Source organism: Catharus ustulatus, chromosome 1 (assembly GCF_009819885.2).
Source record: "Catharus ustulatus isolate bCatUst1 chromosome 1, bCatUst1.pri.v2, whole genome shotgun sequence".
Classification (NCBI taxonomy): Eukaryota; Metazoa; Chordata; class Aves; order Passeriformes; family Turdidae; genus Catharus; species Catharus ustulatus.
This window is the reverse complement of record NC_046221.1, coordinates 125840436-125866270: the sequence shown is the minus strand read 5'-3', so window position 1 is coordinate 125866270 and position 25835 is coordinate 125840436. Positions and strand designations below refer to the sequence as shown.

General features: G+C 36.1%; 1 protein-coding gene across 1 annotated transcript in view; it reads right to left on the bottom strand.

The window, feature by feature from the left end:
* Positions 1–25835, bottom strand: part of PREX2 (phosphatidylinositol-3,4,5-trisphosphate dependent Rac exchange factor 2) — a 173962-nt gene that overhangs the window by 56827 nt on the left and 91300 nt on the right. The window contains exons 20-30 of the mRNA XM_033054999.2: positions 24670–24806; positions 21472–21589; positions 20447–20631; positions 19403–19564; positions 15442–15664; positions 14892–15099; positions 9903–10082; positions 7074–7168; positions 5029–5111; positions 4615–4705; positions 3306–3434 (exon numbers count right to left, since the gene is read on the bottom strand). Of these exons, the coding sequence (XP_032910890.1) occupies positions 3306–3434; positions 4615–4705; positions 5029–5111; positions 7074–7168; positions 9903–10082; positions 14892–15099; positions 15442–15664; positions 19403–19564; positions 20447–20631; positions 21472–21589; positions 24670–24806 (1611 nt within the window). The remainder of the gene's footprint in view (positions 1–3305; positions 3435–4614; positions 4706–5028; positions 5112–7073; positions 7169–9902; positions 10083–14891; positions 15100–15441; positions 15665–19402; positions 19565–20446; positions 20632–21471; positions 21590–24669; positions 24807–25835) is intronic.

Sequence of the window (25835 nt, the reverse complement as noted above, 5' to 3'; positions counted from 1 at the left end):
GTTGTATGGAAAAGAATAACTCCCTAGAAGTTTCTCTTAGATTCTGATTTGTAATGCAAGATGCCTTCAAGTTTCTTTTACTTTCAAATATCCTTTTGTGCTTTATTGAAAAAACCCCACATTATTCTGCTATTCTGATCTTTGCCAGGAAAGGCTAGATTTTAGTTTTATTTTGTTTTTCACACCCGAAAATATTTCAAAAAGACAGAATTTGCACACATGGTTTATGATTTGAATTGACATACTTTTTTTATGGTGCTAGAAAAACAACTGCACTTTCTCATATAGTTACAGGACTAGCTGGTTAGAAATCTGGCTTGCTCCAGAACACCTCTTCTTTTGATCAAAAATCTTACCTACATTTTCTGCAATTACAGAAATGTTTTCTTCTCTTTATTTTGTTTACATCCTTCTGCTTTTGAGTCCTTTTCTTTCCATCCATCTTGTTCATTTTTCTGGTTCCTACTCCAGTCTTTTCCTCCTGTGCTTTCCCTTTCTGGTGTTACATATCTCACACAGACTTACAATCATTTACCTGCATTATTCTTCCTCTATTTGGTGGCTGTCCAGTTCCTGCCCTGACTGTTGCCCTCTCCACCAAAATCAAAGATCTGCCTGTGCCAGCAACTTATCGTTAGCTTTACTGGTTTAACAGTTTATTATGCCCAGTCAATCCAAGAAATAACTTCAATTCTTTTCTTTAGTTACTTAACTCCAGATAAATCCTCCTAGAATCTGCATATTTCTTCAGAGAACTCTTCAATGCTAACAAATAGATTTGCCTTCTAGGCTGGTCTTTCACTGTAACCATTGAAATTTTTTCTTCTCTAATGATATGATAAGGCAAATGAAATGAGACAAAGCAATCTCCAGCTACATTTTAATGTTACTGTCAAGGAAGGTTTGGTTGTATTTTTTCTGTTTTCTTTCTTTTTTTTATTTAATCTGTGTAAACCTACATGGATTTTTTAAATAGTTCTCCCAATTCTAACACTAATAAACAGAAAACTGATAGACCAGAGCAATCATCCTCAAGGCATTCTGAGTTTTCTCATTTCATCATATTTATTAAACAAAGTAAATAATAGGAACCTTAGTATCTAGGATTTAAAACATTGCATCTTTGTGAGGCTCCCATGTCTCCTTTTATGCATTAATCAATTTAATTTAATAGATTCTGCAACACAACAGAACAATGAATAAAAAATTACAATATCCTGTGATACTTTTATAAAAAGAAAAATGACACAGTTTTCAATAAGATTAATTTATTTTATTCATCCTTACTTTAGCATTGAGCAATAATGGTTAAGTATATTTACAAGAACTGGAGGTTTTAATTACATTTTTTTGCCCACAGTGAGTGAAGTTGTATCCATGGTCTCCTTTGACTACTTCCTCTTAGAAGAGAAAAATGTATCTGCTTTCCTCAATTACTGAAATAGTGCCTTTTACTCAAAAACAAACAGGAAGATTCTTCTAAAATCCCAGGATATTGTTCAACTCGTTCTCATAAGCCCAACTAAACAGTCATATTAGGTGACACCTTTTGGGGATTTTTTCTAAATCAGGCGAATAAGAGGAGAAATAGGGTGATGACTCTCTGTACCATGTGTTAGGTTTTCAGCCATAAATAGCTCAGGGCAGTACTGGTGGTACCCAGGTACCCAGAGCAGCTGTGAACACAATGGATGATGGCAAGACAGGAAGGAAGAAATCAAGAAATGAAGATACAAAGGGAAAATTTTGTTGTTAAAAACATTATTAAACCTGCTTCTTGTTCATCTGATTTCAGTTAAATCCAGCTGCTGGTTGTGTCTCAGTACTGAGTTGAGTGTAGTAAAAAATAATTTTTATATTACAAAGAGCCAGCAAGTCATTTGGACTTTGATGAACTCTCCCACAAAATTTTGAATAATGTCATCTCAGTATTGAGGACATATGACCAACATTAAAATGGGTTAGGTCCACTAATTCTATTCATGGGCAAACAAGTCATGTGAAAATGGTCTGGTGAACTTAGCTTCTCAAAGGGGGTAAGGAAGAGTCCTTACATGTTCATGACACATTTCCATTCCTCCTTGACCTTGAAAGGAACCCTGTTTAATACTTGAAAATAATTTAGTTTAAGCTGAAGAAGGGATTCAAAAGTACTTATTAATTTTTCACTCAGTGATAGCCACCATTAAACTAAAAGGATTATTCTTAGCATTGAAGAGTCAACCCACTGTGACTGACTTCAAAAAGGAGACATTTATGTAGTTGTTTTTATAATTTTCTAACCCAGGGTCTGAAAATATGATGTATCTCAAATCAGAAATGCCAAGTCAGAGAGGGAAGAGTTTGTTTAGTTTGGCTGGTTAGTTTTTGAAAGTTTATAATAACAAAACTTATCACAAAGTTCTTTCCCATTGGTCTGATATTTAACAGTTTCTTTAAGGGACACTGTAGCAACCAGCCCACAAACAGAAGAAGCTAAACACACACACAAAAATAATTTAAAGCTAGTCCTAAGCTTTTGCTCCCACATAGAATCCTAGCACAAGCATTTTTATAAAACTAACCTTACTCTTTATTTCTGTTTCTTTATCAAGCAGCACAGGAAATATAGCAGGAATTACAGGCAAGATATTGTGAAGGGAAAAGACCAGTTACTTTCTTAGGAAGACAGGGAAGAAAGCCTGAAACCTCAGTGCACACTGTCAGTTGGTGGTGAAGAGGAGCAGAGTACTTGGTAACTTCTATGTGGTGGAAGGGAGGCAGAGGAGGAGGAGTGATAGCATCATTTGGGATAGATTAAATGAAAACTTTGGCTTTATAGCAGAAGGAGAGATAATGACTCCAGAAAAGCACAGAGAAGACCGCAGTACAGGACAAAAGCTGCAGAGTCTTCATCTTTCCAGTTAAGACGGTGAGAAAAAAATAGTTTTATTTCAATAAAAGCCTGACTTCGGTGTATCAGTCCCATGAAGTTCTGTGACAAATCAGTCAAGCCCACTGAACTTCAGTAGCAACTGAAAAACCTACCACATCTAACATATGGTTCCTTTGTTTTCACATGTCAGAAGACTATTTTCTCTTCAGGAGACTATTTTTTCTTCAGCATCTAAAGCCAACAGGGTAACTACAAGCCAGCTGAGATAAACTCCACTAACCCTGTTATTAAGAGTACAACCTATCTCTAGACTACAATGTGCTCCCCAAATCCTGCCTAGAAGCAGCAGGACGCAGTTCTATCTCTCCCCTTCCCCTCCCTCTGTATCATTAGTGAAGTGCTTATTTATGATCATGTTGTTCTTACTAACCTTCAACAAATTTCCTGATATTCTGGGCAAGGCTCCGGACACTGCTGGGGAGGTTCCAAGGGTCTTGCTTGATGTGGAGCCGTAGCCTCTTTGGACAGCTGAGCTTTGGTTCCATTTCTTGCTGAAACTCTAAGCAAGGACAAAAATAGTATTTTGATGCTTTTCTCCTGAGAAAGTCACAGTAAGACACTGTTTTTTCCTAAATGTTTTCACTGCTCAAGGAGTTGGCAACTTATTTAACTCTAGTAAAAGCTACATTGACAAGTCCAACAGCCGTCTAAGCTCCCTGCTAAAGTCTAAGGAGAGAGTGAGCAGCATCCCCAAATATGATTCTTCCTGAAGCAGGTACATAACACAGAAGGTGCATAGTAACTGGGAACCTGGAACTCTTAGAGGCATAATATTTTCAATCAGAAAATTAAATTTAAACCAAAATTATTTACTAAAAAACAAACAAACAAAAAACCCACCAAAAAAAAAAGCAAAAAGGAAGTTATGTGCTCTTTCATGCAAAGTCATTTAGCAGGTAGTAATTCAGGCTTTGTAAAACCTCATAATTGGGACAAAAAACACCCTCTGGCCACCTAAAACCAGTATTCTTTGCTAAAAGACACGTGTAGGGTCAATACATCTTACTATTGATATTAATAAAGCATTCAGTTTCCCATTCAACTTCTCTCTTTTTTTTAAACTCAAGTCTACTGAAAGAAGTCCTTTCTATTTTTCATCACTTATGATTACCACTAGATGGTTATTTATACCCTTAGACTTAAGCAACCACAAAAGTGGTAGTAGAGGGTCTCAATTTACACACAGGGTATTTCTTTTTAAGCAATCAGTAATACTTACATAAGTATATATTTGGCATAAATATTGCTGTGACTATAAATCACAGATTATTTATAAAGCAACTTCAAACATAATATAACTACAAAAAAATAAAAATCTGGCATTAGTAATAAAATAGATCAGGAATGGGTTCAGTAGTTGTAACAAAAATGTATTAAAAACACCTGCAATATAAAAAACCTGCTTCTTGCTTCAAAAACCTCAGCAATATGAAATCAGTTCAGAGTGTACAATTGAGTTAACTTTGAATTTTTTTCCTACATTATGTAATAAAATGTAAGGAGCAAGTTTTCCACTAAGAAGTAAGATCTATTTAACATGAACTTCAACAATCAGTTATTGCAGAATATACCACGATTAAGCAAAATCAGTTCTTTAACACCAGCTCAAGGAGTGAACAGCCATTTCCAGGTACCCTTCAAGCTGCTTTTTCATTCTCATAGCTAGAATTAAACATTACCTTGGAGGCCTCGTCCAGGTGTAAAGTATTTTGTCTGCTCAAAGGCCCTCATCACAGCTGGTCCTTTCAAAAGATTGGCAATGGAATCTACCTGTTGGGATCAAGGTTCTGTGAGAAGGATATTTTTTTATAGCAACCATTAGAAATTCTTTCTGTAAGAAATGTGGACTACTGATGAGCAACTTTGGATCCTAATGGCTCTAGTTAAAGTAACAAACTAGAGAAGGTTAGACTAAATTTAAGGACCTGTTTAATTTGCAGTTTTGGATTATTTACAGAAAACTGAGGGGAAATGAGTAAATACATACCATCCCAGTAAACAGTGGGAAGCAAAATTAAAAAGAAGTATTTTCTACAGACATCTTAGCTCAAGCACAGACATTAGTGTCAAATCCAAGAAAAATAATCTCATACTTGACCAAAAAGATGCTCCAAGCAGCTATGGAGCTTGTCCTGTTTATCATGAGAGATTCGAACACTTATGGGAAGCTCATCACCTGAAAAATATTTTAAAATAAGAAATTGTTTAGAAACTTCAGCATGTTTTCCAAAACCTTTGCAGTTTAGATAATCTGCTTTGCACACAGACTGATGCTGACACTGTCAGAACTATTGTAACTGTTCTCCCTCATGTATTTTGCATTTATTAGCTATTTGATAATGCAGAAACAGCTCTTAAAGATAGGACCATTTTCAAAACCCAACTGGTCATGGTTCTGGAAGACCTGCTCTAGATGAGCCTGCTTGAGGAGGGTACTAGACAAGATCATCCCAAAAAGTCCCTTGAAACCTCAACTGTTCTGTGACCAAAACACACAGTTCTTCTCTTCTGGTAAACATACTAAACTCCAGACTAAATGGCCAAGGAGTGTAAACCCAATGCAGCAGATCACAGAGTCACTGAAATGCATTCAGTGTAAAGTTTTTATAAAGACTCTACAGATAATTCACACTCCTAATACTCTTACTAACTAAATGGTTCTGAGATTTTAGTAATTCAGCAAAAATACAGCACCCAAATCTTGTATTTGATATGAAGCTTTTAACAGCATATACCACATTGTTTCCTAAGAAAGTGCAAAGGAGGAGGACTCTTTTAGGTCACTGCCCTGCCACTTGCTCTTTCAGACAACAGGTGATATACCTCAAACTCTTTCAAAAAATGTTGAAAAACTGAGCTTAAAACTGATTTTTCTCCTTGATGTTGGTGACAGACAAGAAGTAGCCACTTGATAATTTATGATTCAAATTTATTCAAGGTTAATCTAGACTCATTTTTCTTACATCAGTAAAACACTTTACAGCACTTTCCTTTCCTTGAATTTTAGCTCCTTTAGATGTCCTTGCAACCATTCTACCTCTTCACAGGATTTTAATTGTACCAGAGCACAGTGCCCAGGAGCCCTGATCTGGAGTTAGCCAGATTAACTTTAGAACCAGCTGAAAATTAAGCTAAAAGAGAGCGTGAGTTTCACTGAACAGCAGTATTTGTCATCTAAAGCACTATATCTGTGCTTGGCTAGCAAACACATGTTCTTTTAGGAACCTCAGCTGGTACTTCAGCTGGACATTGCACAAGAGTATATCAGCTCATTTTTATCTTAAGCTGAAGATATGGACCCTGGGTCTCCTCTTTTATTAACTCATTATGTCCTTCATCCTTTACTCTGTGTTAGCTTAGCTGTGTAAGTGTATATCATTTCTGGAAATTAAATTCTGTCTTACTCACATTACTCTGCATTATTCACATGGTATCCCAGATACCTTGCATAATGTCTTAATACTTTCCCATTCCAATTGAAAATATCTCTCCTGGTACAACGAGCAATAAAAGTTTGCCTTCTCAATGGCCAGGCCTCACTGGTGGGGCATATTCAACCAACATGCTCAGTTATTTCTTTTTCTAAATCATTCCCAAATGATAAACTCCCAGCTTAGAGCAAATATTTTTTGTTATTAGTCCCTGAGTATATGACCTCCTTCTCCATGCAGTTAAATTCCATCCCATTCCTATTAGCAGCTGCAATTACTTAAATTTAATTTGTCATGGCATAAACAAGAATGTGCCTCTATGCGGTCTCACATTCCTTCCTACAAACACACACAGCCATATCCTGCAGTCCAGGTGCTGACACTGGCTAGGAGAGCATTCCACACTCACCTAAAATGCTCTTACTCTGTGCAACACAATGCACTGTCAAGACATGAAAGACATGAAAAGCAGTGACTCCAGGAGCTCTAACACAGTCTATTCACAGACATAATGGAATGTTGGCTATCTTTTACAGAAGGATTCCTAAGTGCAGCACTAGCTAGGCAGAAGCAAAATTATATACTTCTATTACTAAAGAGGATGCTATTTTTAAAATAAAAACAATAAAACTGCCAGATAAATGAAAATGATAAAATTGAATAAAAGAAACAGAAGACAGATTCATAGATTACTTTTCCAAACATACCTGAATCCATTTCATCACTGTGAAAATAAGAACTGCACTGACTGCTACAAATGCTGGTGAAAGAGGCAATTGAGTTCCTATTGCTGTTGCAGTCACTTGAAAAACAAAACACAAAACAAAATAGAAATAGAGCTAAGTCCTTTAACACAGGCTGTATAAAAAAAAGCTATGGAAATTCTTTCTCTTTTCTCATCCTCAATTTAATGATGAGATGGTCTGTGTAATTCTTTATACACAATAAAGAATCCCCGTGCTTAGTATTTCATTTAATTTGCAGTCCTGGTAGTACTCAGAAGACTGTATTCCCAAAATAGATGCTTCAATTATCTCCCCTCCCCTTACCTGTGAACAAGTACTTGCAGAAGAGTATTACAGACTTTGAATGCAAAACAACCAACTTTTCTTGCATGAGTGGCAGTTTTTGAATCTGTAGCCTCAAATGTTTTAGTTACTGCACATTTTCTCCTGGTCCATAGCTAATATAAACATTGAGTCTTTACAACTTGCATAACAGAGTCTCACTGTGGGTTTACAAGAGATTTGCTTCATTTGAGTAGCACCAAAAGTCAAATTACAAACTACTTTCCTTACCAGCCAAAACAGTTCATGATCCTATCTCTTTCAGCTGTTGAGTTTTCTAGAGAGGTACAGCCATTTACATCTGTGGCTTCAGTCAAAACTTCCATGCATACAAAATTTCATCCACATTGGTCTAATGGGGAGATTTTGGGATTTAAATTTGTGGGTTTTTTCCTGCTCTTCTCTCTCAAAAACAATTTGCTCTGTACAGAAAATATATGGAGATATACCTACTCCTGCAGCAAAACCAGAGTAAGTCATAGACTTTTGTACTAAAAATCCTATGAAGAAAGATTTGAATTCAAAGTCTTCAGATTATTTAGCCAGATGAAAATAATTTCATTTCAATGCAGGAAATGCTTAAGTAATTATCCAGCAGAGGGAGTCTTAAAAACCCAAGTGAATGTAAGACAATGTAAAAGTGTACCTAAGGGATGTTTATACATAATGATATGGGTCTTATTTTATTATTTGGGTGTACCCATTCACCAAGATTAAAACATCCATTCGCAAAATAACACTGCAGTTATACATGTGCTCCTTATTTGTGTAGATACAGAAGCAGTTTTTCACTAATTTAGGCAGAGTGACTTACATTTGCTGGCTAAAATACATGTTTTGGACCTGTAGTCAACAAGGTAAGTGAATGAGTTAAACTTTTAAATAAAGCAATATGATGTAATTACAATCATAACCATTAAGCAGATGAAAAGACATCAGTAACAACATGTTCCTAATAGCGGGTGAACAGTCCCAAGGAGTATTAAAAATTTCTGGCTGGATATTAAGAAATGTTTTCTAACTAACTCTATTCACTTATTAAAGTCTCCAAAGGGGAGATGAAGGTTAATTAAAACAGGATTGTGCAAAGCATGAGAAAATAAAACACAGGAAAATGAGAAACAGATTAGATGTATTTGCTGTATCATTCTGCATGATTTTTGTGTTGTAAGGTTCAGAAGGAGACTACAGAAAATGAAAGCATTATAATGGCTGAAATTAGCCACACAGTTTCACTAATAATCACTGTGGCATTATGAGAGATGGAGATTTTAAGTATTGACTAATAGAATTATGTAAGCAAAGAAAAATAATTCTAATCTCACTCCAACGCTTGTCCTTAATGCAAAAATCTTATGATTATTTTGTATGTGGAACCCTAGGTTTTATTATTCCTACACAGCCAGAATGGACTATAAAGGACAAGAATCAGAATAAAGAAAATATTTTGAATGAAGAGATGCTCATGTCCTGGGTCACACCTTCTTTCTCTACATACAAATCCTGTGCCAGCTGGGAAACCTCCCAAAAGCAGCAAGCACACATCACTGGAGCAGCTCATGAACAGTCAGTTTGACGCATCATGAACATGCAGGAAACTCTAAACGCGCTTCTGCTGGACCATGAACTTTGCCTGTGTGTTCACCATATCAAGAACAAGACAAACTTAATCTGTGCAAATTATCTGTGCATTTATGTCTGTATGGCTCTCTTTCTACTCCGATGAAGAGTTCATATCTACCAGGCTGCAGTAATCAAATATAGCTTAGAAAGAGATCTCAGCAACACAGGGTTCTGTAGAAGAATTATGAACCTACTGAGATTCTAATTTCTGAGCATAATAATGAACTATGATACTGAACAAATAATGAGCCCTCATGTTACTTGCAAATAAAATTTAAATTTAATTTTAATATCATGTAGTTAACCAATTCCCTCTAAGCAAGAGAGTATAATCTATATAAGAACTATACATGCTATAATTACTCCTTCCTTTTCAAAATTCTTAGTACTTTAATCCACAGTAAACATGATGCATTACAAATTCTAGAGGTGAGTTGATGTTACACTATTTAGAGCAAAGGAGGAGAGAAATATATGCTGATATATATATGAACAGTATGTTTTTCTTTGGATCAGGAAGAATGGCGGCTCTATCATCTTGCTTTCCATGGTAGATATTTGGTCTGTTGTTGGAGACATAATAACAAGTTATTTCTGGTTTTTATAAGACAGGTACCTTATGTAAAGTGTCACATATCTGCTTGTGATACCCTATCCAGTTTTGGGCAACCAAGATGTAATAACTAATCTGTACTCATAAGACTTTATTTTACACATCTTGAGGATAGTTACTCCTCCATTAGTAATGTCAGAATCATATTCTAATAGTCTTCATAACCACTTGGTACTTTACAAACTTCCATATTTGATTCAGTTGAAAAATAAAAGTATTATTAATAAAGTTACCTGTAAGAATCCCTGTTACTGATGGTATCATGACCAGAATCTTCTTGTTCATCACCTGTTACACTGAAACAGACTTTCTTCCCATTCCTTTCACCCTTTTCATTATCACTGTCTGCTGGTATTAAAGGCTCAGGTGTTTTACGTTCTGATTTGGGAGAATACGTTATTGAAGAAAGAAGGCTGTGAAACACAAAAAACAAAAAGGCAAATTCATTTTTCATTTCAGTTTTTCAAAAGTGAGATAGCAATAGGATAACTTTTCTCATCATCATCCTTCAACTATCATTCTATAAAATTTGAAGGGAATATCTTAATTCAGTCAATATCTATTTGAAACAAGGGAAGGAAGTGTCACATTCTGTTGTTAGAGAGTCTAACAGTGAAACCCATTAACCTTACCAAATACTTAATCATGTATGAAAAGCAATGATTCCAGCTGGAGAAAATACAGCACATTTTTGTACACTTGGGGTCAAACTGCATATTAACATAACTATTTTTAAATATGAATCCTGCACTTCTTAGCAAGAATCAAGAAAACAAATGAAAGAAACTGTACGTCTGTGAAAAGTGTGTGTTTTCCCAATTACTATTGTACAAGACAAGCCAGTGTGCACCACAGACTATTCTACTAGGGCATTTTAAAGATCTTTATTAACATCTCCTTGTACTTCCTGACATTCAAAGTGTCTAAGCCATTATCACTAGTAAAACTGATGATTAATATACAAGCGTCTGTGACGAGCACAAAAGTGACATCCAGCCAAGAAGAGAGAACAGAGAGAGTGCAGATTGCTACATTTAGAACATGCAGAAATACTGGCAGTGAAAAATTCATATTCTTGGATGATTAATTCATACTGAGATGCTCTAATTTACTTTCAAGATCAGAACAGCAATAATGGGCAATTGTCCTTTAATTCCTATTGCTAAACACGCCATTAAAATCACATTTTCAAAGTAATACTTGGTTTTCAAAAGCAGCATTTTTTTTGCAAAAACTACTTGTTAACTACCTGAAATCAGAGGAGACAGAAATAAGTTGGGTTTTTTTCCCCTTGAATTACTTAGTAGCTGGGTTTTATTGAAGGAGCTCTCAGAATGGTCAACTGGAAAACTTTCTACCAAGTACATGGTAGGATCCAGACATTTTAGATCTTACATAAAATTCTTGCTGCTGATGGGTATAGGCAGATTTTATCCCTCATATAGTTGAATGATCTGAACTGCAACTAGAATACAGAAAAATTATACTAAAGGTATAATTTCACCTGAATTTAAACTCACCCCTCCACTAGACTGATATATTTTTGGCTACATTATGCCTTAACACTTTGTCTCAGTAGGAAATCACAACTCAGTTCTTTCCAGTCACTTTCCAGCCAATGGCAAGCATAATTCCATGAGTACAGGAAGAGAGACAGGGCCCGTATTTTACATCAGTGTTCAGTGTCAATCTCGTGCTAGAGCGTATGTGGTTTTGAACTTGTCCTAAAATAAATATGTTATGGAAGCAGAAACCCTAGGAAAATCAGTTCTTCATACCTGCAAAACTTATTTTCTTAGTAAGAAATATGTAAGGGAATAAAAAAAAAATAAACAAATTCATGGCAGATCATTCTTACGCTGCACATTCCAAAGAGATAATATAGTTTACCTGCTGAAAGACAAGGACAAAGATAAATCTATAATTTTGCTTGTTCTTGTCATTCACTTAAAAATAAAAGTTCATTCTAGTAACTTCTTGGGGGTTTTGTTTTTGCAAGAAAATAATCAAGAGTAAGAAACAAGCATAATGAACTGCAATTTCAGCTCCTGAAAATATCTTCCCCATAGCAATTATTTGTCAAGACAGACAGACTATTATATCTCCTTCTTTTATGTGACTGTTTAGTCACTGCTGCCAAGAGCTCAGTAAAAGACTGATTAAGGTAGCTAGATTTTTTTTCCTTAGGGGGTTATTCCATTTCTCTCAGTAGGCAGGCTCTTTTTCTTAGGAAAAGTTTTTCTGAACTACCATGAACGAAAGATGGAACCTTGGATTACTAAGTTCTGGAGCAAGAAGTTACTGAGGTTACTGATGGGCTCTTAAAAAATCAGTCCAGGAAGTTTAAAATAAAAACCTGGATACATCCCCTCCCCAGTAATCATGCTTAAATATACTTTGCTTTTCTTCTTAAACACAACACAAAACGTTTTCTGCAGAGATGGGCCTACCTCAAACAAAATTACCTTACACATCTAGCTCTCAAAGGAGAAACATGTGTGAATAGTAACTAACAGACAGAGAGTATCTGTGAAGAGTATTTCCATGAAACAGCAATTTAAATCTTAAACAAAAATTCTCACCTTTGGAATTACTCCTATTTGCAACTCAAGTCAACACAACCCTGACAAACAAAACCTGCTATGGTCAGTCAAAGAATTTAAAATGGTAGTAACAAAACCCTTCTGCAACTTCTGACCTTCTCTGCCTTTTCCTCACTCCTCAAAGGCTTGAAAAATGTTCAAGCCTCTCATATGCTCCCAAAGACATCTTCCCAAAAAAGAGCTGGGATCATGGAAGAGCACTGAGCACATGAGAACCGAGAACAACAGAGCCACCATACAGAAAATTTGAAAAAGGACTTATTTCTGTGTAACACCTAGGAGCAACATGGGGTATCTGCAGCACCACCAAAGGATTATTGGGAAACCATTAAACTACTTGAATGTCAGCACAGTGGAGCCTTGAGAGCCTCTGGAATGTGGATACATATTCTGCGTGTATTTCTCTCTCTCTCTCTGTCAGTACTATATCACTTATCCCACCAAACCATCACATAAACTCTTAGGCAGACAATGCTAGGAGTACAAAATCTTCTCTTAAATGTTCCCTTGCCATTATCCATAGGCTGTCACAGACCTTCTCTTCAGATGAAACATTCATTTTTCAATTCACTAGCAGACAGCAGAGGTTGAGCAGATAACACTGCCCCAAGATTTTGTGAGCTGAAACACAGACCAGTACTGACCTCAACACAGAGCAGAGACCTCTGGAAACATGAATGAGGAAGTTTTGCAACAGTAAGTATAAAGGGTACCAAACAGTCATTCAGTAGTCCAATTTTTCTGTCACACAATATCAACATAAATTAAAAATTGTGATAGACACCATGTTCATATTATCTATCCTGAAGAATATTAAAATAGTAAGGATTGTTTAGGACAACAAGCAATTCAGAAAAAAAAGACATCAATTTTATTGTTACTATGCCACAATAGAAAAATTATCTCTATAAAAACCACAAAATTAGTATGTTCAAGCATTTCCTCCCAGATGTTTAAGTACGAAAATTTCTAATTAAAGTACAGCCACTGGATTATGTAGTGTCACACTATCTTTCGTTTCTTAAATCCTAAATCTCAAGGGTCAATTAGTATCTACGTTCTAATACAGCACATACTTCTGAGTTGCACATTCTTCCCTGTTCAGCACTTATAAGTAGGTCTCTTGGCTATCCTGTTTCCTCTATAGAACTGCTTTCCTCTACAGTAATTACTCACTGGCAGACTAAATGTCCATGAGGAATAAAACATGAAAAGTCTTCCAATCAGCCAAAGGTAAAATTTGTTAAATACATCTGTGTACCTTATACAAGACCAGCTACAAGGTCAGTGTACAGAAAATTTAGGAATTAAAAAAAGTGAGCCCTTGTGTTTATTGTCAAAACTGCATGACTCTTAAAATGAATATATGTATAGATGTACATATATTCCTGTACACAAAAAGGCTCAGAATTTCCTGTGCTTTTGCATCACATGCTCAAGGGAGTAAAAAGGAAAGGTGTGGCATACTGGCAACTGGAACTTCCTGAAATACTGACTAAAATCCCATATATAATTTTCTTACTTCCATGAGGAAGAGAGACCACACAGACTTTAAAGACAGTTGTTTCTAAGTGCATCCAAGCGCTGAAATTATCATGAATTCAATTAGTTTACTTCATCTTCAGCTTGATAATTAGCAGAACTATGTGAAGGCACTGGAAACAACATTTTCTTGAAAAGACTGAGTCAACTCTTGCTTTCATTCTCATTGCAGTATGTGACACACTACAGTTATGTATTACTACAAGAACAGTAAAAAAAAGAAATCCCATTCTTAAGCACACAGAGGACAAATCACGCTACAGTCTTCAAGATAACAGGAGAAACAATGATACACTACTTCTCTAAAATGGAGATCAACAGTTTAAAGAGTTCAAAGAACATATTGTCTTTTAAACTCAAAAAAATTTGCTGTTTATATTTTCAAAATTAATTTCTCATGTTTTCATCATTTTCATCTTTCAAAACCTAAATACTTCTTATCCTTCTTCATCTTTATCCCAAGACAGTAAATAACCCAGGAGTCAACCCACTTTGCAAATGAAAAAGCAAGTTATAAATCCTTGTCCTGAATTAGGACTAACTGTGATGAGACTCTGAGTCTCCCACGTTCAAGCCAAGTGTCCTAATCACTCAAGGGTGGCTCTCCCTAAATTCATAGCTCTTCCCCAAGGTCAATTTGGTTTTGAAAAATGTCTAACAAATTAATGGTCTCCCTATAGGTGAGTAATGCCTTACCCAAAAATTAATTTGTGGGACTATTCAGCAACACCTGAAGAGTTCAATAAAAGCTGTTTTTATACCTCTGCCCTTTGTTTCCATTCTTAGTGAAATCATAGGTGACATTGTGTGCGTCACATTTTCCTCACTTCAAATTAATTAACTTTGCTACATTATAAAGAAAATCCACAAACTGGAAAAAACCTACAAACTGTGGGGAAAAAAATCAGGCATGTTGCGAAAAAGATCAAAATACAGCATTACCTGCACTTAAATTCTTTATTTCTATTCTATCTGAAGTCAGCATTGATTCCTATGCTAAACAAAAGCATTTCCCAGATTTATCGTTATCTTCAATGGAAAAACTAAAGGCAAGTCCAGATGGTAGCATTTACTTACTCATCTATTTGACAGACACAGGTTTCCACCTCTTTCAGCGCAGCTTGTAATTTGAACAGCAATTTTTGATAGACATCTTGTGTTTCTAAGTCTTCTTCTTTTAAGAGGTACCTCAGACCATGGCCCTCTTGCTGGCCAAGGGACTGTCCTGAAGGGGCAGCCATAGTAGTAATGGTATGTTGGACATAAATCATGGGATTCAGTTTACCTGGGGATAATCCAAAGGGATTTCACCATTATCTTTTATTCAACACACATTTTCAAGTTAGTAAAATACCAAACAGACACTGAAACATTTTTTCTGTTTAAAAAATCATGTACTTATTTAATTCTGCATTTTATCTGCATTTCAAAGTCAAGCTATTTAGGAAAAAGTTATTGTGAAATTATGACTACCCTTTATTCTGCTTCTAAATAAAACTAAGAATCAAAAGTAGAGTGATTTCAAGAAGGCTTGTCCTTAATATTTTGGCTATGAACCTAAACTAATTACTTTTTAAGACTCTATCAGAAGCACTGCAAGTAGCTCTCTCAAGCTCAATTGACTTACCTTGGTCAGTGTTTTTATTTTCCTTTTCATGGGAAGAATGTTTTCTGCTGTCTAACTGTACACCAAAGGCACTACCAAGGGAAGTTGAGGTCTTAGGGTAAGACACTTCCATCACATTGATATGGCAATTGGTTGGACAGAAGTCACTGCTGTGAAGTGGTGAAATCTTTGACTTGGCTTGCTTGAAGGTAGGCCAAGCTCTGTTTTTTAATACTCTTGAAAACTAGAAGTAAGAAAGAAAACCAAATTTTGATTATCAGTTCTTGTGTCCGCACTTAGCTAACAAGACCTGTGTACCTGACTAGAAAATAAAAACTTAAAATATCTCAGTCACCCTTGATTTAAGGTGTCTTGACTTTGTAATTCCCATCTTTCTCTAAAAGGTAAAGAAGACTATTTTTCATTTTTCATTTTCAAGGGTTTGTTGGGTTTTTTTGAAGCAAATGATATTTTAACTAGTAAATAGCTTTGTAACAGAGAAATAGAATTGATTTCCCACGGAAAGTAATAAAATATTAAGTGTCTTTCTGGGGAGCAAGTCTGGAACTGCTGTATTGCTCACGACATTTATAAACACCTGACAATGTTTTCAAGCCAGTATTTTTCAAAAATTCATGAAATTTTTGTCTGAAGCTATAATGAAGACAAAAATCAGAAAAGTATGAATTCTGGATTTCCTATTCTGGAAAGTCTTTTTTAAATTATATCTTATCCTCCTGCATTAGGAGAAGCACTGCCAGGGGTTGGAGGGAGGTGACACTGCTTTTGTCCTCAGCACCCATGAGGCTCCCCTTGAGTCCTGGGTCCAACTCTGGGCTTCATAGAACTAGACATGGGCATACTGGAGAGAACCCAGTGAAGGTGAGCCCACTGAGATGATTCAGGGACTGGAGCATCTCTCCTGTGAGGAAAGGCTGAGAGCCTGGAGAAGAGAAAGCTCAGGGGAAACACATCAATGTATGTGAATACCTGAAGGAATGGTGCAAACAGGACAAAGCCAGGCTCTTTCCAGTGGTGTCCAGGGCCAGGACCAGAGGCAATTGGCCCAAACTTAAACACAGGAGTTTCCTCTGAATATTAGGAAACAATTTTGCACTGTTAGGGTGATCAAGCACTTGCACACGTTGCTCAGAGAGGTTCAGGGAAGAGAGGTCAGATCTCCCTCCTCAAAGATGGTCCTGGGCAGCCACCTCTAAGTGTCACTGCTTAAGCAGTGTTGGCTGGACAAGACCTGCAGAGGTTCATTCCAACCTCAACCATCCTTCTATTTTGAGGGACATTAGGAAGCTGATGTGCACTAGTATATAAAAACTGCAAAAGCAGCATTTTACAGACTTTCCCAGCCCAGCACCTCTTCTCCCTCCTATATGTCAGCTCAGCAATGAGGAGTGGTTTTTTTTATGGTCTAATTCTAATACAGTGCTTAGCCACATTCCTTGACTCTAACATCTTACATTTTGTGCAGAGCCATGAATAGGCTTAGAGTTACTTGGTTTTTAAGATGAGAAGATGTGAACCCAAAATGGTGAAGACTGAACTGGATGCTCAGCAGCTACACTTTCAGAATCAAGTCATGCGATCAAGTTCTTCAATTGGAAAAGAGATTTGTCAGTCGCAAGTAGGATTTTTGTCAATATGTGTCATTTCCAGTGCAGCTTATTGTTAGGGAAGAATTTTTTCTGAGAAGATGTAATCAGTATTTTAATTACAATATCTCTCCAGTCAAAATATTGCCCAGACCTACTTCAGCTATGAACTACTGCTCATGTCATGCATAAGAATATTTTCAAAGTTAACTTGCACAGCTTCTTCACTAATAAATGTCAGCAAAAATTTGAATCAGTCAACTTTTTACTAACACTTCAGTTGAATTAAGACACATGCCTTCTGCAAAGTAAGATGTTTCTGTACTGGGACTTAAATTTCTGTTTATTTTTGGTGTCATATTACTTCAGTCTGATGAACACTTGTTGGGATAATTACATTTAAATCTTTAGATCACAACAAGATCTGGAGCGTTACAAGAAATCCAATTATGGAGTTGTTCAAAGGTTGAAGAATGTACAAATTGTTAAAAAGGATACTAAGGACATTCAATGATGAAAATGCTTCTGCATATTTCATGTCTCAATCTCCCACACATCCTGCTCCAGAGAGACCAAATGCTGGCTATGATTTAATCAGGTCATAAGTCAGGACCAAAATTCTTTTCATATATGTGTTGAGAAACATCTGGGACTCATGGCACTGGAACCGAGGTCTATTAAGAGCAAAATGTTCTGATAATAATAATAGTAGGAACTGCAGAAATCTACGAGACTTTTATTTATAGAATTCGAACTTTCACAGTAACACCAGGAGCCAAGCTGGGCTCAGGCACTCTGAAAGTCTCCTGTAACTATGGTTACCTTTACCTTGCCAAGAAAATGACATATCTATTCCTGAAATCCACTGCATTACTAATTGTCATTAAAAGTTGTAACTGTGAAACTACTGATTCTTGAGCAGATGAGATTTTAAGTGCAGTCTGTATCAAAAATACTTGCTTCTAGACAGTGTAAGAACTATGAAAACTTCCCTGAGGATGTTTTTTTTTCACATCCAGCAAACACAACAAAATTTGATTTACTGTCTTGGCCTCCTCTGTAGAGGTTGTATATCATACTCAAATTTTTCAGCTACAGAAAACATATAAATCACCTGCATGTTGCTTGAACAGTAACTATTAATCTGAAAGCTAATGAATTTTGTTTTTAGAAAGATATTTTGAATTTTAATCAAATTGGAAATATAGAGCTTTGTAAATGGGGCAAATGATGAAGAGATCAGACGTTTACTAAAGCAGTATCAGAATTCTTTTGATGTCTCCATTGACTCAACTCAGTTTACTCCATTTCTTTTTAGAAAGCACCTGGAAAAGTCTGACAAGCTGCCTTTTGGCCTTTGTCCTAGGGACTACTGAAGATACAGGTATTCCTAACAGTGCTTCCTACTTTTGCTGTGAAAACTAAAAAAATCATTATTTACTCTTTCAAATGCAGTGTCTGCAAATGTATGAAGCTTCTATATTCACTTTTCTTTTCCTTAGGTGTTTTTTTTTTTTTCATTTTTTAATATATAATCTCTCAGAACAGACCAGTCTGTAAATGTCATAATTCAGATCCCCAAATGAGGTAAGACAGGGCAAACCCACTCTTTTGGAGCCATTTTGAACCTACTTCAAAGTAATTCACATCCCCACAGTTAGGTTTCATGAGAGAAGAACTAGGAGTCTGGATGAGAAAATGAGTGTGCATTAGCAAATGGCAAAATGGTTGATTCATTTACACTCTGGTTGGTTAAACAACTGTAGAGAAATGCACTGACAGCAATTAGAGGTCATAGTCTAGGCTATTTGTTCATTCACATATCATTAATTTAGATCTCAAGCATATGAAAGTCAGCACCTTCTCCATTTTTTCCATGCTATTATGTTTTATTAAACCAAGCGAAGCTAATAATTTACAGAGATATTGCTATTAACAGTTATGCTAGGGCCTAAAAGCTGAATAAAAGGGTTAAAATTTGGTATTTGAGTTGCGCTAGAAAGAAAAAAAAAGTTCTGTTATTATTGCTACATTTCTGGTTAACATCTGCAAATTCACTAGAGTATTGGTTTAAGGCATTTACAAGAATGATGGCCCTTTTGTGGAAATATGCAGTTGATTGTGTCTATAACTGGACACAGCAAACAAGAAAAAATACAAACTACCCAATGCCTAAAAAAGGGATAAGAAAGAGAATTGCTTGAAAACAATTGACACAATTACTCAATTAAGGCATTCATGCTTCAAAATAACTTTCAGTCACATTTTTGTCACTACCATAGACACTCTGAAGAGTTATTCAAACTGTACCACATTCCCCTGTTTTTCCCTTAAAAGACAAATATAATCAAGCTTAGGACATGCTTAGGTCATACCTTTTTATAACTAGAGATTCTTCTGTAGATATGCTCAATTTTCTCACTGCAAATGACACTGAATTTACTTTGAAGTTCAGTGGGGATCACGTCATTTAAGGAATTGAGACTATTGCAATTCTGCACAAAATGTTCATCGCTTTTTGCCAGTGCTTCAAGAATCTAAGATAATAAAAACAAGAGAAGTATGTTATGAAATCAGGTTGACTGAAATTTCGCCTTACTAATCATCTCTTATAAAGCTGAAAAGCCTGACAACACTACAGAAAATGGTGCACAACAACAATGAATGAAGCTTGGGATGCAAAGAGGTTTTCTTAAAGCTATTCCCTGCTAAGTTATACCCATAAGTATTTTTGCTTGGCTTCTCATGACACTGTCTGATAATGGATTTCCTACTAATTTCCTGCTAATATAACCCACTATGGCTCCTCTGAAATACATTATCTGCTGTATTTACTTAATCAGCACATATTATGCAAAGCTGCTGAATTCATTCATTCATTCATTACTTCTAGAAAACCTTTGGTTTTGGAGAATACTAAAACATTGAAAAAGCATAAAAGAAAATGAAGTGCTATCGTCTTGTATATTCTGCATAAAAAGGCCAGGAAATAGGGCACAGAAAAAGCTGTACTGGTCAGCAAAAACTAAAGCCTTGCTATAATGGTGAGAGAAAACTAAATCAAAGGCATGTTGAAGGGATGAGGGTAGTATAAAACCTTTATAGATATTTCAATGGATCTTTGATTTTCTTTTGAGTTTTGTTTGATAATTCAGAAATAAGGGAAAGAGGCAGGAAGAATTGAAGACTTTGAAGATCTTTTAATTTTTTTTTTAGCTTTAAAGGCTCAATTTATAATGACAACATAACTCATTTTGTTTCCTGAGCACACAATCATTCTCCAAAACATCAGAGAGATAAAGGTGTCCAATTATAAGGTATCAGATGAAAGATATATAATCATAAGAGTAAAAAAAGACACAAGTTTCTCCATTAGTATTAAACACAATAAGCATTAACATTAAAAAAAAATTTCATACCTTTGCAGTCAAACTGAAAAATCCCTTTGGTTCAATCATTTTTTCCAAGACATGGCACTTTATTCCAGCTGTGCTGTCATACTCATAAACCACTCCATACTCCAGATGAACATTGTCAACAGTCAGACTCACATGATCTTTCTTCCCATCAATTATTGCCATAGTGTTAAATTTGTCAATTACTTCTAGAGTAAATAAAGTGACACAAATCAGTTGTCCATCAGCCCTGGCCACTAAATGAACTATAAAGGACACAGGCAAATATTCTAGAAAGAGATATGTTCTGATCATTCTATTGAAAAACATTCATTAAAAAACCTGGCTGAACAATATAAAAATCAGAACACCAGTAGATTTATAGATGTTAAAATACTGGACTGCAAAACAGGCAGTACTCTTTCTTTACAAACAGCTATTAAAGGGGGCTAATTCCATTTCATTTGTAATCCAGCAACATTAAGAAAGACCCAAAAAGGGAAAAACTGAGAATTGCTAAATAAAGAAGGAGAAAATCACTATGAAAACTGTCAGCATTCAGAAATGAAACCACAATAATTGCTTTATGAAGAGAACATAAATACAGTTCACATGTTGACTGTCTCTTTAATTATAAGTTGCATATGAATGCAGTTTTATCTAAACGTTAATTGCCTGAAAATAATCTGAAAGATAATTGTTTTTTTATTTCCCATGCAGTAATGACTAATATATCTAGATTGTCATAAAAGATTACTAGTGGTGAAAATAAATCGGGTAATGCCTAGGTTTATGTTTCTTACAAATGAAAATAAACAGATTTTCCCCCAAGTGCTCACAGAATTATTTTCTCTAAATGGGAAAGATAGTAATTTTCAAAGAATAGCATGTTAAATATGTATGTTTAGAATACACAAGAAAGCAAATCCTTATGTAAAATACATCTTACGATCTGCTCAAAATTTCCCTCTGCAAACAAACCCACAGCCTACATTTTCCTTGTATTATAATAGCATTCTCAGTAACAAGATCAAACAACTATCACATACCTTCCACTTTACAGTCAAAGGCATCGCCTCCATCATCTCCAGAGGGTTTGGTGTTTGTTTTCTGAAGATCTTCCTGTGCACTTTCAATGCTGTTGTAAACCCACTGTATAGAATCTTGCTAGAAAAACAACAAAAAATAGACAGCTAGGAAAAGCTTTGCAAATGCAACTGACAGCAACTATTTCACTATTTTTAAGACCTAAGTTAAAAAAAAAATCCAGAGAATTTTGGCATTGTGTAGAACCATCCTAAGAATTCTGGCAAGTTATTTTTTATTTCAAAATATATTGTCATGAGACCGTATGAAGTCTGTGACAGTATGACATCCATAATTTTCATGTCTCTGCCAAAAATAATTTAAGACATTTCAAATCAAATTGCAGACTGAAAAATATTTTTCTCCAAGAAACCAAGGGGGGGAAAAAAAGAACTAATTTTTGCTTTGCTCAATCTGCTGTGCATCCACAAAGCTGATGGCAAATGTTATGGAATATCAACCAAAGACAGAGAATGTCATGCTAACCTATCACCCATGTGCCACTTCCACAAAGAACCTATACTAGAGCCCTCCTCGTTGTTTGCCTTTATAATAAATATTTTACTAGTGTAGTAATACTTCTTTGGTTTTTTTTAAACTTTTCCCATGGATTAGCACCCCCCTGCACTCCTCCAAAAGAAAAGAACCATAGGCTCCAGAATTCCACCATCTTCTGTGGTTGACTGATACATGAGCACAGGAATGGTGGCATACATGGGTCATATAACCTTTGAAGAAGCCACGTGTGTGTCTTACATCTTCTACCCAGTCTGTAAGTCAGCCTCATGTCCATCATACCCTTGTGGAAGGTCCTATCAAGCATGGCATCCCCAGATTACTCTTTGTCCCTTACACTTCAAAACAAGCTTGACAGTTAGTTAATCACTCATTTTCCAACAGCTACAGCAGAAAAAATAACATGGTTATGACAGATCTGAATTCAAAAAGAAGTTTGTGGAAGAATTCAAAGTTAAGGAAGGAGAGCAAAAATTTAGGCTGAATGTTAAAATCTTCACACAAAGTACCAAATACAATCGGTTATCCTTTGCTAAAATACAACATTCAGCTTCCATCTTTACCCCATTGGTATGGTTTCTCTAGGTTTCCTGGATTCATCTATGCCTTGCTTTTCACTCAATGGCATGAAATATTTTAATAAGAAATCTTATCTTTCAGAGCACTGTGTTGATTGTTGGAAGACAAGTGTGCAGAAGTTGATCAACAGGAACACTTCTGAAATCCACACTTCTTAGAAGCTTGAACCACCTCAAAGTTTGATGCTTAGTTATGGACTCTAACAGACTTGCTTGGCAGCATTAAGACTGCCATGCCAATCTCTAACAGGAAATACTAACTACTTAAACTGGAACTCTCTTTTCCAAAATTTAACAGCCAATCTAATGCAATATGACTTGGAGCAACCTTCTTCAAAATCATTACAGGAGAACAAACCAAACATCAATCTATCACATCATAATTACTGTCACTGCAAAGAAATTGTAATTACAAGAAATAAAAACTGGTCTCAATTTTCTTTATTCGACAAGATAGAAGATAAACGCTGTCCAACAGAAATTACACAACTATAGACTGAAAGAATCTGAAATGAAGCTTCATCCTCCAGGTGATTAGGAAGACTTTTTACCCTGAGAAGTAAAAGATATAAGAAATAGAAAAAGATTCCCTTTCAATTATGCAATTGGGAACCACAGGAGAGACTGCAATATTCTTGGTAATTAAATTATAGGCTGTAGGCACTGTACTTACAAAATACGAGAAATCCACAGTCATTTTTGAAATAATTTTAAAAACCCACCCAATTTCCAAATAGGAAATTAAACTTTAGCTGTCTTTGCACCTGTGGGAATACTACCGTTTACTTCAGTCTAGACAATTCCCTCATAGTTTTTGATAACACTGCATCTTAAATGAAGTTTTTCTTGTCTGTCTGAGCAACTTCAGTTATCTGTGATTTGCTGAAATATGATCAGCTACTTTTTAAAACTGAAATAAATATTTTATATAAAAAACTTCAAGTTATTATACAAAGTTAAAGTAATTTTTTAATGTCAAGGCATTCACACCAGTCAATATTAATCAACAGTCTTTAAATGTCTCTTATATCCATAGGAAGTCTATAGTTGTACACAGAGAGAACAAAACAGCTATAATGAATTTAATTTATCTTTTAGTCTAGCCAGTTTTGCTACTAGTGAACAGAACATTTTCTCTTTACTGGAGTGCATCATCCTTTAAAGCATAGGTGAGCTTGATCTCAATACGCTGTGTAACAATTTCAATTCTGTATTATCATTTAAATACAAACATCCCAAGAACATTTTCATAAAGATTGTATTTATATGACCCAGTTCTAACTATATAAATATTGTTACTATGCAGTAGGTGTAGGAGAAGGATTCAACTATTTAATTGGATTTTTCTCCTCAGTAAACACATTCATGAAGAGTTAGTGAAGTTAATTAATAATATTCGTTCACAGTTTATGAAAAATTTGCAGAGAATTGGAAAATTACATTATGGAATCCAGCTTGGTTTGCTTTCCTTCTTGAATTTGTGTCTTGGAAGCTTGAGACTTTCTCCTTAACTAACATGGCAAAGATAACAAAATTTGCATGCATTTAAAAAAAGGAAATTTTGAGTCCTCGAAAATATGCTTATTCTCAAGACTTGAATGCAATGGGAATGAGAACTCTGACTTTTATGGATGGAATATATGCAGTCTGCTCTCTGTGTGCTGAAGTGTAACAAAATTCTGGGAGATCAGTTTTATGCAGTTCATTCTTCTGCTGCTGAGCAGGCAGCAAGCTGTGAGATTCCCTCTCCATCAAGATGAGAATATACCTCAAAATTCTTTCTGCATAGGACTGCAGAAATGCTTGAAACAGCCCTTTAAAAACACCATATAAAAATTACCTACGATATTTATTTCAGTGCAGAAACTAAGCAGATTTTGAACATCACACTGAGCAATCTTCAGCTTTTATATTTCAATTGGCTTCCCTTCAGGTTTATTCACCTCTTCTTTCCTCTCATCCCACCCAAACACAACAGATGTTAACAGAGATAAACACCACACTGTTAACTTCGACCAAAAGGAGAAACCTAGAAGAAAATGTGCAAGGGCACCAAATGAGCCATACCTGCATTGGCCTCCTGTACTTCCTGCAGGCTGTGACATGAGCAATAACACTGGCATGAGTCTCTTTGCTGACATTAATTCCATTCACTTTGATTATGCACTGGCCAGGGTGGAGACCTGCTGCAGCTGCCACTGTTCCTATTAATAAAAACCCACATAGTTAGCAGAGCTCTTTTTCTAAACATCTACTTTCAAGCTTACAGTCCAAAAAAACTCTTTTTTTAAAAAATGAAAACCTGGTCAGACTGATCCTTACATACTTCCCCTGACCACAGAGTACTTCTGTAGACCAGTTGGATTCCAAGAAAATGGAGTTTACAAGCAGATGCTTCTATAAAGAGACCAGACAATTTTCTAAAGGCTGTTTTATAAAACAACAAACATTAACTAGCAATACGAAAATGTAATCCATGTCCTCAAAAAAAAAGGACTTTAAAAGGAAAATGACTCTACCTTGAAAGTCACTAATTACAACTTTGCCTACTTTTATATGACCAAAGCTCATGAGCTTCTTGTTTGATTCAGGTGTTTCAATTTTACATACAAAACAGAATGTTTCTGGCAATACATAAAGAATTATAAGAGCATACAAGAGTATCATGTTAATCATGGAGTGAAATATCTAAATTCCAAAGACACTTCCAAAGGTATTGCACTTATTCTCATCTTCCCTACCAACACAATTATAGCAGAGGGCCTTACAGTTTTAAATCAAGATCTCAAAGATAATTACAGTAGTTTCACGAATACAAGCTGCACGGATTATAAGCCGCACCCCCGGTGCCTCGACAATGTTGCTGTCTTTGTCAATAGATAAGCCGCACCCCGAATATTAGCCGCACTTTCGTTCGTTGCGAGAATCCGTGCGCAGCTTTCACAAATTGGCCAATTAGTAACAGGATCGCGGCATAGCGGGCTTTACTGGCTCGGGGCGGGGCCAGGAAGGCTCGGCCCGCTCATGGTTGCCGACGGGGCCGGGTGGCCCAGCTCAGCGCCACGGCTCGGCGGGGCTGGCCGGGTGGTGCTGCCGCCGCCGCCGGGCTCACTGGCCCCCCTCTCCCGTCAGCACCGCCCCGCTGCTGCGTTCGCTAGCCCCGCCGCCGGGCTCGCCGGCCGCGCCGCGTTCGCTAGCCCCGGCGCCGGGCTCGCCGGCCGCGCCGCGTTCCC